Genomic DNA, 16,788 nt, shown 5'->3' with positions numbered 1-16,788 from the left:
TTGGGGAACTGTTCTCCCCTCTGTTATAAATAATATTAATCCGATTGATGCAGGATACTGAGGGGAGGTATCTCCATTAGTGAATGACAGTGTACTCTGGAACATATTTACACTCTCTTTCCTTTATGTATGAAAATGTTAATTTTTTACCTATTAAAATGTCAATACATTAAAAAGCTTCAGTAGAGGGAAAAGGGTAGCTCTATGGATGTGAGAAAGATCTTCCAAGTTTATATTTCACCGAAGTCAGAGACCCCTGTAATTGGGGTTCAGTTTTGTAAGGTGCCGAGTGCCTCTGGAGATGGACTCCGCAGATTGCTTTCAGGACAGAGCCCAGAACTTAAGACAAATTTGTGAACTTTCATAAGAGCAACATCTTAATACCCACCCTTTATACAGCTTACTTTTTAAATAATACTCTTCCACAACAGTGACGATGAATCCCATGTGTTGTTCTGCTTTTATTAGGCCATCTTTTATAACCAGTCATATCAGTCGGGGGCACATTCTCCTGATTCCCTCAGCCTTTGTCATTCGCTGACTTTTCAATGTACATGCAGAATTTATTATGAGACAAGCCCTGGAAGGAGCTGGGATTTTCATTGATGGACACCTCTTAACTGACCTCAGATATACTGAAGACACAAAACTCTTCGCTACAGCCACTGATGCAGTATGATTAAATGAATGTTGGAATCTGTACAAACAGATAGTGAGGAATTTAGGAGCTGAGAATATGCCCAACTAACCTTGCTATGGAAGGAATCCCTGCCTTTTTTCTGTGAATTACAAAAATCAGTGAACTAAGAAATCAATTAATGTTGAACAGTTTTCAAACTGAAAGGAAAATTATACGGTCAGATCACAACTGTGTGAGTGCTTTGCTGCTGATCAAAATGGTTAGTCAGGACAAATTGCTCCTTTTGACTATGACCTATCAATCCCTCTTATAATCCGCCATAAGAATATAATTGCTAGCTTTAAATCCACTAGGCTTGAAGGCTCAGTAGAAAAGTTCAGTGCAAGTTTATATTTATCTGGATGAAGTTATAGATATCCAATGTGGGGAAAAGCATACTTTGTCGAGCCCGCAGATTTAAAATATTAGAAAAAACAAGTGATGTTGCCATACTGAGTGGCTGGGATGCCAGTTTGGAATTTTAAGCAGCATATACTTGCATTTCAAGAAACTACCATCAATATTTTTGCTGGAGATAAAATTCAGTTTGTTATTATAGTTGATGTAGATACTGATCAAAGCAAAATTAATTAACTCAGAAATTTAAGGGTCAAAAATAAAAGGCAAACAATATGAGGAATAATGAAGTATAAGAATAACTAGTAGAAGAGTCTCTCTCAAAGCAAAGGTTGTTCTTTATGTACATTTTTATATGCAACATTATTCTGCCTACAGTATGAGCACTATGGTGCTTTTATTCTAAGACAATCTTTAAAAAATATTGGTTTGTAGCATATAACAAGTACACGAGAGGTGCCAATAAGGAGCCAAGATAACGTAGCCCATTGGCCTCAGTACATACATGCATCTCCCATTTGCAATAGTTATCTTGAATAAATATTGTCACTAGAGTGCACCCAATTATTTTCAGCAGATTTCGGCTTGTTAATCCCCTGACCCTCATTTTATATGGGAAAAATTCTTTCCACAAAATGCTAAGTCCAGTTGTCCTCTGTCTACTCTGATTAGGGAGAATCGAGGATAGGCTCCATGTTTATGGAGGTGGCAAGAGTTTCTCTCTTATTCCCCTCTAGCATCCTTGTCCTATCCTTGGCTCAGAGCTCTATTTTGGAACTGTCCCTGTAGGCTACACAGCCCATGCAATCTCCCTTGCTGTAACTCAGCCAGAGAGTAACCTCTGCTGCTACACAGAAGAAGCACTGTGTGCCTGGGATGCTATTTGGTAGCTGATTGGTGAACTCAGACTCCTTCCCTGGGGAGGGAAGATCACTGGGTGCCCACATAGCCCTCCAGAGTAGGTCCGGCTCCATCCACGTTGATGAATGTGTCCCTGGCTGCACCGCCTAGGGTTGCTGCAATGCTACTGAGGGCTCCATGCAACAGAAGAGAGCCAAGGAAAGGTTGGGCACTACGGGATTTCATTTACCTGGCTCTTTCACTGCTGTCTTTTAAAGATTATACAGCCACATTTATGACTAGTACAACATGCTACAGGCATTACTGTGCCAGTCTGCATGCCTCTTCAGAGCCACTCACAACACAGAAAGACAGAAAGGAGAGTACAGAATCCTGCAAGAGGAAGCAGTGCATGCTATTACGAAAATGAAGCCTGGGAAAGCCCTGGGGGTAGGCATGGCAATAGATAACGGTCCAACAGAATTGTTAAAAGCGGTTGGTGACAACAGAATTGTTTTCATGTGGAAAATTTGCAAAGATGGATGGATGGATGAGAACAACAACTGGATGACGGGAATCTTTCTACTCTTACCAAAGAAAGGAGACATAACATGGTGTAGTAACAATCATCTCCCTGATATTGCTTGAGACAAGTTCTGCTCTACATAATCCAGGATTGCCTGAAGCAAATGATAGAAGTAGAACTACCACCACAACAAGCTGGTTTCAGAGAGGGATGAGGCACATGTGATCAAATCACAAACATCAGTCACATCATTGAAAAACACAGGGCGTACAATGCAGTTTCACAGACTACTCAAAAAGGGTTTGATACGGTCTGGCATGACCATCTTTGGAGGACACTGGCAGACGTGGGGATTCCAAAGCCCCTAAATGAACTCATTGCAAGTCAATAACATCAACAACAGACTCTGGTGTGAATAGCAGCAGGTGATAGTGAGTGGTTTTCAACCAGGCAGGGTGTGAGACAAGGGTGTATCCTGTCCCCAAGACTTTTCAACGTGCATGCAGAATTTATTATGAGACAAGCCCTGGAAGGAGCTGGGATTTTCATTGATGGACACCTCTTAACTGACCTCAGATATCCTGAAGACACAAAACTCTTCGCTACAGCCACTGATGCAATATGATTAAATGAATGTTGGAATCTGTACAAACAGATAGTGAGGAATATGGACTATTCCTGAATATGACAAGAATTAAAGGCATGTACATTGAGATGACTAATAAAACCAGGATGCAAGCAGACATCATGATTAACCAACAAGCTATAAAGGTAACAGAATTCAATTCTCTCAGCTCATACATATCCAATCAAGGATACTGTTCCAAAGAAATTGGAAGAAAACTAGAAATGGCTCACTCAGCCATGGACCTCTCTTACCAAAGTTTGGAAAAACCCTGGCCTCTCAAAATCTATGAAGGGTCAGCTAGTGAAAAGCATATTTTTTTCCATAGTGACTTATGGATGTGAATCATGGAAAATGAATGCTGCTGACAAAAAGATAATTGAAGTCACTGTGATGTGGTACTGCCAAAGACTCTGCATATGTCCTGGACAGAAAAGATGATGAATGGTTAGGTCAGAAATATTACTGGAGAGAATCAGACTCTGCTTTCGGAAATCAACAAACTTTGGTCACATCAGGAATAGAGACTTTTGAGAAAAGTTATCCTGGAAGGAATGGTGGCAGGTCATTGTAGAAGGGGATGACCAGCAAGGAGATGGATAGATGGTATGCGGCAGACCACTGAGAGGTCAGCTGACTGTTTGAAACTAGCAATAGACTGAGAAGGCTTCTGAAAATTCTGCTAGGATGTCACCAACATTTAGACATAAATAAATGGATTTTACTTACTTATTTACATTGTCATGTTTTCTACCAGCCTTAATGATAGAATCATAGAAGTGTGGACCTTGAGAAGTCATCTAGTCCAGCCCCGCTGTGCTGGCGCAGGACCAAGAATGCCTAGACAATCTTTGCCAGATGTTTTTATAACCAATCTTAAAAAACTCCAGTGACGGGGATTCCACGACCTCTCTTGGAGCATTGTGCATGTGATTTTTCCTTCCTAAGTATTGTGCTTTGTGCTTGTGTCTTTACTGAATTTCATCTAGTTGAATTCAGACCAATTCTCCAATTTGTCAAGGTCATTTTGAATTCTAATCTTGTCCTCCAAAGCGTTAGCAATCCCTCCCAACTCAGTGTCATCCTCATATTCTCCACTCCACTATTTCAGTCATTGATGAAAACAGTGAACAGTACTGGACCCAAGACAGAACCCTGTGGGATCCCACTAGATACATCCCCCCAATTTCACAGTGAACCATTGATAATTACTCTTTCAGTACAGTCTTTCAACCAGTTTTGCATTCACCTTATAGTATTTTAATCTAGATCTCATTTCCTTAGTTTGCTTATGAGAATATCATGTGGATCTGTATCCAAAGCCTTACTAAAACCAAGATATATCATGTCTACAGCTTCCTTCCACCTACTAGGCCAGTAACCCTGTCAAAGAAGGAAATCAGGTAGATTTGACATGCTTAGTTCTTGACAAATCCATCTGGCTATTACTTATGGCCCTATTATCCCTCTAGGGGCTCACAAATTGATTATTTAACCATTTGTTCCAGTATCTTTCCAGGTATTGAAATTAGGCTGACTGACTATAAGTCCAATTAGTTCCCTTTTTCAAAGATAGGTATTATGTTTGCCCTTATCCAGTCCTCTGAGACCTCACCTGTCCACCACAACGTCTTGAAGATAATCACTAACAGATCCAAGATTGCTTCCAGCTAGTTCCTGAAGCACCCTAGGATGAAATTCAGCAGACCTTGATGACTTGAATACATATAACTTATCTACATAGTCCTTCATCTTTTCTTTCCCTATTCTGGCTTGAGTTCCTTTCCCCTTGTTATTAATATTAATTGTGTTAGGTATCTGGTCACAATTAACTTTTTTAGTGAAGACTGAAGTAAAATAGACATTAAACACCTGAGCCTTCTTGATGCCATCTGTTATTCTCTATCCTTCCCCACTAAGTAGAGGACCTACACTTTCCTTGGTCTTTCCCTTACTCCTAATGTATTTATAGAAACTCTTCTTATTGCCTTTTATGTCCCTTAGGCGTAATTCATTTTGTGCCCTGGCCTTTAGATTCATTCATAATGATCCCCTGTATCCTTTTTTTTTAAAAAAAATCAGAACCTTTAATCCTTTCTCATTCATAACCCTTGTTAACAAGTTCTCTTTTCTAGTACGGTACATATTTATTAAACATATCATTTTCTCTTCTCACTCAGGATCAATCCCTCAATTTTCATCTTCTTTTGAGAAACTCCTTTTGCCATCAATAAGTAGAGAAAGGAAAAGATTGGAAACCTTGATGAACAACACTTGCAGATGTTGGATTCACTCTTTCTATCTCTCATTCCTTACTCTTGCATTGTGCATCTTAGTTGTGGGCACAAGCAGCAGTAGGAGAGAAGGCTTTTTTGCTTCAGGCTATGTTTTTCAGAAACACATTTCTTATTAACATGGTCTACTCTGATATCACATACAACAACAGTGTCAGAAGGGAAGGCTGAATGTTCTGTTCTGCAATCTCACATGGGTTTGAAATATAGTAGGGCTGATTCCGCTTTTTATCTTTTGGAGGGAGTTACATTGAGTTCCATGCATTTTAAAGCACCTGGATCTTTTGGAGGAGACCATGGTTTTGTGTTCTCTGGATTAAAGGTCTGTGGCACTTTTTTGTAAGAGCAGAGGATTGCCATAGTGTCCTTTCCTTTTCTTGCCCTATGCACTTTTGCTGTATTATGTAGCATGCCATATACAAGTCACCTTCCTAAGTACCGCCCTCTCACCTGAGAAGAGTCTGCACTTCAGTGTGACTGGATGTTTAATATTTGTGAAGTGCTTTGGGATTCTGCTTGAGGGAAGCTGCTGTGTACATATTATATATATACACACACAAACATATAGCTGCTGCGTACATATTATATATACACACATATATATACACACAGAAACAGATATGTGTGTGTGTGCGAGCGCGTTCTTTGTTAACTCCATACTTATGGTAGTAATGACAGCTATCAACAAAAGTGGAGAAGCACCTGGGAAACGAACTACTATTTTATTTGTGGTTTTTGCAGTTCATCTATTTCTAATAAGTTGTAGCTAAGTGAGGTGGAGCGGGAATGTGTTACTGCTCAAACTGCGTACTCTCTGTTAGGCTTCACCCAGAGTTCAGAGGCATTCAGATCAAGGGACTTGGATCAGTCCCACCCCTAACTATAACGATGCACACTTACACCTGAAAAGATAGGTGAACAAGTTAAGAGTAAAGAAGATTTTTGGGGCATTTTTGTTTTGCTTTGTGTTTAATATTTGCTTCTTTCATATACATTTGATTTCCTCTTAGCATATCAAGTCTGAAACTCTGAGAACTTGCCACAAACTGAGTGAGAAGCTAGGATACACACATAAAAGTTCTCTCACCACTTGAGTGATTTGTATTGCTAGTGATTTGGGTAGTCTGGAAAACTGAATCAGGTACAATCCAGAATTTCTCTGGCACACTGAAGCAGGGTGTACGCAAGTGTCTGAGGTTGTCTGAAACAATCAAACACTACAGCTTGTAAAGTAACCCGTTTCCATTAATTTCTTTGTTCTTATCTATCCTTTGCATCAGGTCCCTGTTTCACTTATGTATCAGCATGCCAATGGGCCACAGAGTTTCAGTTCCAATACAAATGACAGGCTAGGTTGTTGGTCTCATTCACCTGGCAAAAAATTCTGTTAAGTCGGAATCACTTAACTCCCTTCAATATTATTGAGATTTCTGGCAAATCAATCCTTGTCACTGATAGAAGGAGTAATAATTATAGTATTCAGATCAGAAGTGTAAGGCAAGTCTACTCTAGAAACTTTTGTTGGTACAATAATGTCAGTTAGGGGTGTGATTTTTTTTGCAATGTTTCTATACTGGCAAAAGTCCTAGTGTAAATACTATTATACTGGCATAGAAGTGCTTTTCATAGAATATCTTATTTCACTGGGAGAATTGGTACTAGCTATACATTCAAAAGCACTTTTATGCTAGTATAAGTTGCATTTACAGTAGGAAGGTTTCTGGTACAACTATACTGGCAAACCTTTTCTAGTATTGCCTATACTTAATTCTCAGAGACCAAGAACCCTGACAAGCTATGCTGGATAAAGACACTGAGCTGTAGTGGATGCAGACATGAAACATTTAAAAAGCAGTGCTGGAAAGCAGAGTCCCTCACAACATACTACTAAGCTTTGTTTTACACCATCACCTGATTCCTAAGTATGTAAGCTGTATGAACTTAGAATGGCTAACTCATCAGTAAGTGGGTGTAGATGAATCTACACCACAGCTTACATATTTCCTCTGACTTTGATCCATATTGCTTTCACCATGTCAAAAGAGAATAATAGATACAAGATCCGAAGAGCCCATTCTCCTCACAGGCTTCACAATACAGATTTGCTACGGGACTGCTAAAGTATTCTCTGAAGTGTACAATAATGAATGCGTGGGCATGGAATCCTCTTGTTTTCACAGAATATAACCAAGATAAGGAGATAGGCTGAGATTTCCAAAAGCCAGCACGGGGTTTTAGACAGTCATTTCCTATTTTAATAAGGACTCAGTGTCAACATCCCTTGAGCAGCTTTGAAAAGCATGCCACCTTCCCCTTCCCTCTCCCCCAGTTCCACTACATAGAGTAAATGGGTAGTTCCCCCACACAATCGCTCCATGGCCATCCACCCACACCGAGTTGGTTCCACTGTTTTGGAACATTCTACAGCTCCTGCTATGCTAAGTGAATTTCATGCTTCATGACGAGAGCAGTATTTTTAATCATAATTATCTGAGTCTCCTATAATAATCAGGGAGCATTAATGACTATAGCACAAAATTTAATTGATGTTAATTTGTTAGAACAGTGACTCTTATTTGCTGAGAACATTTGCCCTTGGTACAGCAACATGTTCATTTATAAACATCAACATTACCGTAAACACTAATTGTAAAATATTGATTGAAAAAACTGTTAAACATCAAAGTGCCATTAATATTTGTTGTCATAAAGACAATTAAAACAAAAAATTATGCTGTCCTATAAAGAAAAGAAACTACATATTTATTGCATTCACTTTGCCAGTACAAATATTGCACTAACTCTGGGAAAGCATGCATCCAAATGCATAAATGATGTACCTGAAAATCAGTAGAGTTGAACGAAACAGTCATTAGTATTAAAATCTTGTTCAAACACTTGGCAGGGAATTTAGCCAACATTTGCACGTTCATATAACTGAAATGATCAATCAAACTACAAACTGAAGGAGCAAATGTGAAATAAACTGGGTTTTATGTATCTGAATCCCTGAACTGCATATTAAAGTTTTCACCCACAATTCCTACTTGTCACAGAATTACCGTGGGCAATTTATCAGCCAACAGAGCATGGTTTCTAAATGAAACACCTTCCCCTCCTCCATTCATAGTTTCTTGGGGTGTCCAAATAGTTAAAGATTCAGGGGAAAAGTTGGGGAGGAAAAAACTCTGTTAATTGATCTGCCTGGCTGGTGATGAGAGACAAATGAAGCCTGTCAGAAAGAGTAATAATGATGAGCCGGAGAAGATTTGCACAAGCCCCAAAATAACACTGGGCTCGGCCAAATCTTGACTTTTGGGAAAAGTTTCCAGCCGTTTTGTTTGCTGATTTATTCTGAAAAATGTAATCAATGTGAACAGCTCTCTAGGGTTGGAAGAGGCAGGCAGAAGGATTCCAGTCTGCTGTAGGAGACTGGTGGGGGTGAACCAAAGATCAAATACGCAGACACACAGGATGAAGTCTTGGCCTTATTGAAGTCAATGGGAGGATTGCCATTGACTTCAATGGGTCAGATTTCGTCTCCACACACTTATTTATACAAAGAGTCAGTTAAATTTGGGTGTATCCCCAAATCACCTCACTAACCCCTCCCAGAGTTCTTAGGCTGACTCTCTGCATAGCAGTATGATAATGGTGGACTGGAATAAAATATTTTAAGTGGAGGGAGTGGCAAAATATACTGTGGCCATCTTGGCTTGTTAAAATGTTTAGTCTTCTCTGAGGATGGAACTAACCCAACTGCTGCTGGCTCAGGGGTAGATACAGTCTTTAGGTACAGCCCTAGGGTATACAGTGCACTAGCCCAGGAAGCTCTGTGCTTTCAGAGACACTTCTCTGCTCTCTTTAGGCACAGTTCACTCCTGCTTTCCCCTTGTTCTAGAGGGTAGGTGTTTGCTGCTGACCTAGGTCCAAGGTAGTCTTGCGCGTGCAGAGGTCCAAGGGAAGTTCTTGCTCCTCCTTTCTCCCCCGTATAGGCACAAATCAAAATCTAAATTCAGATCAAAATCTAGTCCACTACCGGTGCATCAGCTATTGCCCTGGCACCTTCTGGAAGGGGAACTGCCTTTCTGCCTCCCCCCCCCCCAATGCTGCTAGGAGCGCATAGAGGATGCACTATGTAGTCCCTCCACATACCCCTACCCACTGCTCCTGGAAAAAGAAAGAAAGAAAGAAAGAAAGAAAGAAAGAAAGAAAGAAAGAAAGAAAGAAAGAAAGAAAGAAAGAAAGAAAGAAAGAAAGAAAGAAAGAAAGAAAGAAAGAAGCAGGGCTAAGCTGCTGCTGCAGCACTATTACTATCCCGGCAGCTACTGACACCGCCATTGCTGCTGTGAGTGCTGGGGAGGGGTAAGCCCAGTGGGCCAGGAGATACTGGGGCAGGTGCCGGGGTGGGAGCAGCGGTGGATTTATTTGTGGAGAAGAGTATGTGACTGGTGGATTTTCAGAGGAAGGCAGGAGGAGTATAGGACTGATGCAGTTTGTGGAAAGGTGGAAGGGGTATTTCACCCAAAGAACAAGTTGCCAGCTGAGTCAGAATATTATTGAGGGAAGCACTTGGTTAAAGTCTTGGCAGCACAGCATCGGAGCTGAGGGAGGTCGCCCCCCGCCCCTCTACCGCGTTTACCATCTCTCACACCACGTGTAGAATGGCCACTGCTGTAGCTGCTATGTGTTGGTGGGGGGGGGGAGTTAGTACATGTATGCAATGCACGCATGCTGTAAAGTGAAATTTATTGTCATGCTCAGCGGTTGGCACTAATGAAGTCAGAGAAGTGGGAAGTCAGTTATTTTCCCTCTTCTAAACAGCAACAGAATTTAAACCAGCTCGCTTCTTATGGACGTGATTCAAAGCCCACTGAAGCCAACAGAAAGGCTCCGATTGACTTCAGTGGGCACTGGATCAGAGACCACACACACAGCATTTTACTCAGATTTAGATTTCTGAATTCTGTCCCAGGTTCTATAGATTTTCAGAAATGGGTGCCTAAATATATGGATTGATTTTCAAATGGGCTGAGCAACCCAATATATCTCACAGATGACAATGGAACATGGGCATGCTTCGCACCTTTGAAAAATCAAACCATTTCTATTTAGGTGCTTAAATATGCATGTAAGTACCTAACTTTGGGCATCTATGTTTGAAAGTTTGGATTTGTGTATGTGCGTATTAGTTTTTTACTTGAAAAACTGGATGTTTACTTGTATATAACATGGAATCCAGAATTTTACTCATTCTAGGGCAAATGCACTCACACACAATGGTGCAGGAGAATTTACCTCTAAGATTCCCATTGTGATAAATGGAGACTGAGAGCCATGCATCTGGTACTACAGACAGCAGGATCACACATAGTCAAAGAAACAATTAAGATGTACCATGTACCCTTTATTCTACTGAAAGCTTTCTTGAACTGTCCACATTTAAAGTGTTTCTGCTTGCAATTCAGTGCATGAAGATTGCAAACTTCATTCTTTCTATTGTACAATTCAAGTTTAGCAGACCTCTACACTGTAATTTCAGAAATCCAAGCATAACTTACCTCAGGAGGAGGGTACAAGTGACAAAACGGTTGTCCTGCATTCTGTTTACACAGCTTAATGGAATGGCATACCACATCAGCATTCATTTTATACTTTAACCTACAGGGAAATGGTGCACAACAAAGACCATTAAGCTCTCCTGGGTATTAGGAATATAAACTACTTCAATGGAAGGGTGAGTATCCAGAATACTAAGAACCTTAACTCATTTTATTAATCATCTTTAAGCTCAGTTCAGTGTAGCTACCTGAACATAATTATTTTCTCCCATTGCATTTTACTCAGCATTTAAAACCAGATTCTAGGGCTAAGAAGCCCTGAGCTTTATATACTGCCCCTGAATCAAATATATTATAACTGTACTCACTTTTAAGCAACCATACACGTGACAAAGATTTAAAGGACTCCTCGTTGTTGTTTTTTAAAAGGATAAAGTTAATCCAGATGCAATTTGTCTAGTACAAATTTTCAAACCCTGACTCAACAAAATAACTAGAAATCCTTCAAACCTCTAGTCAGATACAAGTGCCAAGATAGTTTCCTTCTTTTGGGACAAACCTCTGGATTTATAGAGAATTAAATCAAGATGTTTGATTACTGAACTACTTAGCTCTGTAGCATGGTCTCCGGGCTAGATTTTTTTTTAAAAAAAGCCCCAAGGAAGTAGAAAGTAAAGCAAACATTCATTTAATTAATCTTGCAAAGAGAACTTGCAAAGAGGAATAAATGATCTACTTTTATTTTTAAAGGAATTTAAATTAGTTTATGGGGCTCCCAAGTGCTCAGATCAAGCTCAGGGCCTGGAAGCAAGTAGAGGATGACAGTTAGAAAGCCTATTAAGGTATAAAAGGAAGCTAGGGAACAAGCGATTAAAATATTATGACCCTTTAGATGATCTCCCCCACACACCACTGGTTCAAGAAATTTCTTCCACAGCCAAATGGACTGAATTTCAAAAGGTAACAGAGACAGATGGACCTGATTTGAGATTTACAGATATGTAAAGATCTATAAAAATGCTTAGTAGTAGGAGCTAGCGATAGCATTTATTAATTCATTCAGGGACAGCTTTATGGGACCGGAGCATAGGCGGTCTGGCCTAGCAGGCACAGCCAGGCTGAGGTCTGCTCACCAGGAACAGTAAGTTGCCAGGCAGGAGCTGGAGGAAGCACAAGCAAGCAGGTTCCATAAACAAGAGTCAGGGTCAGAGTCAAACTGGACTAGGAGACAGGAGATCAAGCAAAATCTGGTGTCGCAGCAGGCCAAAGTCTGTATGGTTGCCCAGACAACTTTCCTAGGGTTAAATAGAGTGCTTGGCCAATCAGAGGTTCCTCAGAGTATCACCACTTTTTGAGTCTTTTGGGTGGCACTTCCTGTGGCGCCTATTCTCCATTGTGCTCCCTGGCTGTGCCGCTGCATGGCCCCCAGGGGTGCTGTGGGACTATCAGCCATCGCAGTCTCTGCAGACCCGGTTTTAGTCCCTGGGTCCTTACAACAGATAACTTCAGTCTACTGCCCAAACTACCTAATCGAGCGTCTCTCTGGAACACCTTATATATAAAAAAGAGTTATTCTCACTCTCATACTAATGGAACTTGAAGAGTGAAACCCCCGCAATTCACACTGACAATACATCAGTACATTAAAAACCAAAAACAATCCCTTAAAACAAGCAAACTTTAGATGAAAAATTACAGTTTAATTAGTACTTACAGTTTAATTAGTTCTGGCCCATAAAGCTCAGCTACCAAGTAACAGATGCCTTGCAAGTTCAGTATTTCTGGAAAACATACATTTTTGAAACAATGGAACATAATTAAAGATAGTTTTACAAACCCATGAAACACAGCTGGACTTGCTCTGTCAAGGTAAATATCAGGTTATTTTAGAGAAAGGCATGTGCTCAGTCAGTGGTTTCAGCACATGACTGTGAACCAGAAAATTCTTCTAACCAAGGCTCTGACTCTTTGTGTGTTAGTAGGTGAGTCATACAGAACTATAGTGAGAATTAATGTTTGTTAAGTGCAATGATGAATAGCATAATGTAAGCGCTAAGAATTATCATAATATTTATTAAAGAGCATCTTCTAAGCAGTTTAAGGACAAAGCACTTGTTATCTTATATTGTAACTCAAAAAGAAAGCAAAACAGATAAATCAATGTGCAGAAAATGATGTATGAGTTCATATTACTGCTGGAATTACCTAATATCTTCAAGTATTTATGCAGGTAAAAAACTCATATCTTTAGAACAGAAATAATTTTGCAATGAATAACAGAAGGAGTAATTATAGTTTAGCAAATAGCTATCGTGTTCCTTTTTCCTTTCATCTTTCACATTACTATGGCCTTTCTAAATACTTACTAAAATCTCATTCTTTTTAGTTGAACAAATAAGGATACACATCGAAATACGGTTTATAAAAAAAGTCTTTAGCAACATATTTACTGAAAAAGACAAGTACTTGGACTATCATATATTAGCCTTGAGGGAAAAGCGGTGCACTGCTGTGAGAGAAACTTGAGTTTGAATCCAGTTACAATCTAATACTAGGGTCTGATCTTGTAGTTCTGTGGAGGAATGGGAGTATTTCCTGCATATAATTGGACTCAGGCCTGATTCAGCAAAGCACTTGTACATATTGTTAAATGCATCTCTGTTCAGTACAGCACTTAAGCATGTGGCTAACTTTAACCAAGTGCTTAAGAGATGTGCTGAACAGGGATGTACTACTCAATTGGGGCTGTAATGCCTACCAGTCTCCTGTATCTTGTAATCAACAACTGGATATCAGTTTTTGCTTATTAATAGGCAGTGAAGCACGACTCATAGCCAGACATTAAAATAAAGGTGCATTTACACAGGTATGTATATGGTAAATGTGGCAAAATACATAAGCAAGAATAAAGCCCACAACTCCTAGGACTCTAGAAAGTAGCTATGTCCAAGTCTCCAGTCACCTCCCCCTTAAACACTGTTCCGCAAACTCCTATGTATCTCTCTCCTGTCCGTCTTAATGTGCCCAAATAAACACTTAGGATCCACCAATCAAAGTAGCTATCTTTCCTCACCCAATCAGATTTATCAGAACCAACATCCAGCTGGAGTGGTCTATTCTGAGGTTCTTCCCCAGACAAAAAGTATTTCCTTCCAAAACACTGCTAGGTTTTAAGACAGCACTGGATCTGACTCTCCTCTCACTCCTGCCAGAGTAAATCAGGAGTAATTCCACTGATGTGAACGGAGTGACATCAGTGTAAAACCTGTATAAGTGAAGGGAGAGCCAGGCCCCAAAGGTTTAACAATGTAGCTGTGAGTACATAAATTAAATACCCAACTACCTCTTAATGATAAGGTGCTGATGATAGCTGCAAGAGCTACTGCAGCTTACCCTTCTTATCCCATGTTAAATATTTTATTTCAATTAAGTTATTAGACTCATTTATTTGCCTCCTTTGCCACATAATTTCTTTTGATTGGATTTTTATAATCAATCTGCTGGTTAAAAATGGGTCTCCTGACCAGAATTAGATCTTGCTATTACCCTCCTGAAAGGGCACATGCAGTGGATAAACACAATCCCATGTCTGCTACCATCACTGATTAAAATACCCTTGGTAAAGCTAGCCAGCAAGCCAGCTGGCTCTTTGAAGTGTCCTGTAAGAGAAAATAGCTGGCTTCCCCAACATCTCCCATGGCGGACAAAAGCTGACAGCATCCTCTAATGCTTCCCGTTGAGGAGACAAGCCAGCAGGTTTGTACAACGTCTCTTGCCCAAGAAGAGATAACTGGTTGGTTCAGTCTCACTAGCAGCTAGGAGGAGGGGTTGGTTTGGCTTGCCATCAATTCTAGAAAGTAGACATTGGGGAGCTGGCTAGCTAGAGCCATTTCTATGCACACAGAATTCCTTATGAGCATAAGAAGCTCAGCATATAAATATCCAATGGCATAACAAAACAAATAATGACTGGCTCCAGGGGGAATAGCAATAACATAAAACTGTTCTATCTCGGGGCCTCTCCTTTTGTCCCTCCAGGCCCACGAACATGATACAGTTCTGTGGTGACCTAGAATCCTACTTTTGACGTCTCCGACTCAAAGAATATTTCCAACACACCTCTGAACAACATACTAACCCACAGAACCTTCCTACCAACCCTACAAAAAGAAGGATTCTGTGTGGACTCGTCCTGAAGGTTGAAACAACAGACTGGACTTCTACATAGATTGTTTCCGTCGACGTGCACAGGCTGAAATTGTGGAAAAGCAGCATCACTTGTCCCATAACCTCAGCCATGCTGAACACAATGCCATCAACAGACTCAGGAACAACTCTGACATGATAATAAAAAAGACTGACAAAGGAGGTGCTGTCGTCATCATGAATAAGTTGGGATATGAACAAGAGGTAGGCAGCTCTCTAACTCCACATTCTACAGGCCATTATCCTCTGATCCCACTGAGGATTTCCAAAAGAAACTACATCATCTGCTCAAGAAACACCCTGAAAAAGCACAGGAACAGATCTGTGCAGACACATGCCTAGAACCCCGACCAGGGGTATTCTATTTGCTACCCAAGATCCATAAACCTGGAAATCCTGGACGCCCCAGCATCTCAGGCATTGGCATCCTGACAGCAGGATTGTTTGGCTATGTGGACTCTTTCCTCAGGCCCTATGCTACCAGCACTCCCAGCTATCTTCGAGACACCACTGACTTCCTGAGGAAACTACAGTCCATCGGTGATCTTCCAGAAAACACCATCCTGGCCACTATGGATGTAGAAGCCTTCTACACCAAAATTCCACACAAAGATGGACTACAAGCCGTGAGGAACAGTATCCCTGATAATGTCATGGCAAACCTGGTGGCTGACCTTTGTGACTTTGTCCTCACCCATAACTATTTCACATTTGGGGCAATATATACCCCTTCAAGTAAACGGAACTGCTATGGGTACCCGCACGGCCCCACACTATGCCAACATTTTTATGGCTGACTTAGAACAACGCTTCCTTAGCTCTCATCCCCTAATGCCCCTACTCTACTTGCGCTACATTGATGACATCTTCATCGTCTGGACCCATGGAAAAGAAGCCCTTGATGAATTCCACCATGATTTCAACAATTTCCATCCCATCATCAACCTCAGCCTAGACTAATCCACAAAAGCGTTCCATTTCCTGGACACTACTGTGCTAATAAGCGATGGTCACATAAACAACACCCTATACCAGAAATCTACTGACTGCTATACTTACCTACATGCCTCCAGCTTCCATCCAGGGCACACCACACGATCCATTGTCTACAGCCAAGCTCTAAGATATAACCGCATTTGCTCCAATCCCTCAGACAGAGACAAACACCTACAAGATCTCAATCAGGCATTCTTAAAACTACAATATCCACCTGCTGAAGTGAAAAAACAGATGGACAGAGCCAGAAGAGTACCCAGAAGTCACCTACTACAGGACAGCCCCTGTCATAAATATAAAGGGAAGGGGTTAAGAAGCTCTGATACAGTACTATAAAATCCTCTTACCTGAAATGGGTTAAGAAGCTCAAGTAACCTGGCTGGCACCTGACCAATAAGGGGACAAGATACTTTCAAATTGGGAGTGTGGGAAGGCTTTGTCTGTCTGTCTGTATGATGCCTCTGCTGGGGACAGATCAAGAAAGAAAGCAATCCAACTCCTACAGAGTTAGTAAGTAATCTAGCTAGAAAATGTGCTAGATTTTCTTTTGTTTTTGGCTTGTGAAATTTGCTGTGCTGGAGGGAATGTATGTTCCTGTTTTTGTGTCTTTTTGTAACTTAAGGTTTTGCCTAGAGGGATTCTCTATGTTTTGAGTCTGACTGCCTGTGAGATTATCTTCCATTCTAATCTTACAGAGTGTTTCT

At 40.6% G+C, this 16,788-nt stretch overlaps 1 protein-coding gene across 3 annotated transcripts in view; it reads right to left on the bottom strand.

Annotated features, from left to right (window-relative positions):
- The window catches only part of AOAH (acyloxyacyl hydrolase), a 119,094-nt gene that overhangs the window by 75,313 nt on the left and 26,993 nt on the right, over positions 1 to 16,788 (bottom strand). For all 3 annotated transcript variants that reach the window (XM_077809231.1, XM_077809233.1, XM_077809232.1), the window contains exons 4-5: positions 12,597 to 12,663; positions 10,883 to 10,982 (exon numbers count right to left, since the gene is read on the bottom strand). In XM_077809231.1, coding sequence (XP_077665357.1) covers positions 10,883 to 10,982; positions 12,597 to 12,663 — 167 coding nt within the window. The remainder of the gene's footprint in view (positions 1 to 10,882; positions 10,983 to 12,596; positions 12,664 to 16,788) is intronic.

Source organism: Eretmochelys imbricata, chromosome 2 (genome assembly GCF_965152235.1).
Source record: "Eretmochelys imbricata isolate rEreImb1 chromosome 2, rEreImb1.hap1, whole genome shotgun sequence".
Lineage (NCBI taxonomy): Eukaryota > Metazoa > Chordata > Testudines > Cheloniidae > Eretmochelys > Eretmochelys imbricata.
Note: the sequence above shows the minus strand (reverse complement) of the source record. Positions and strands in the feature narration are given on the sequence as shown.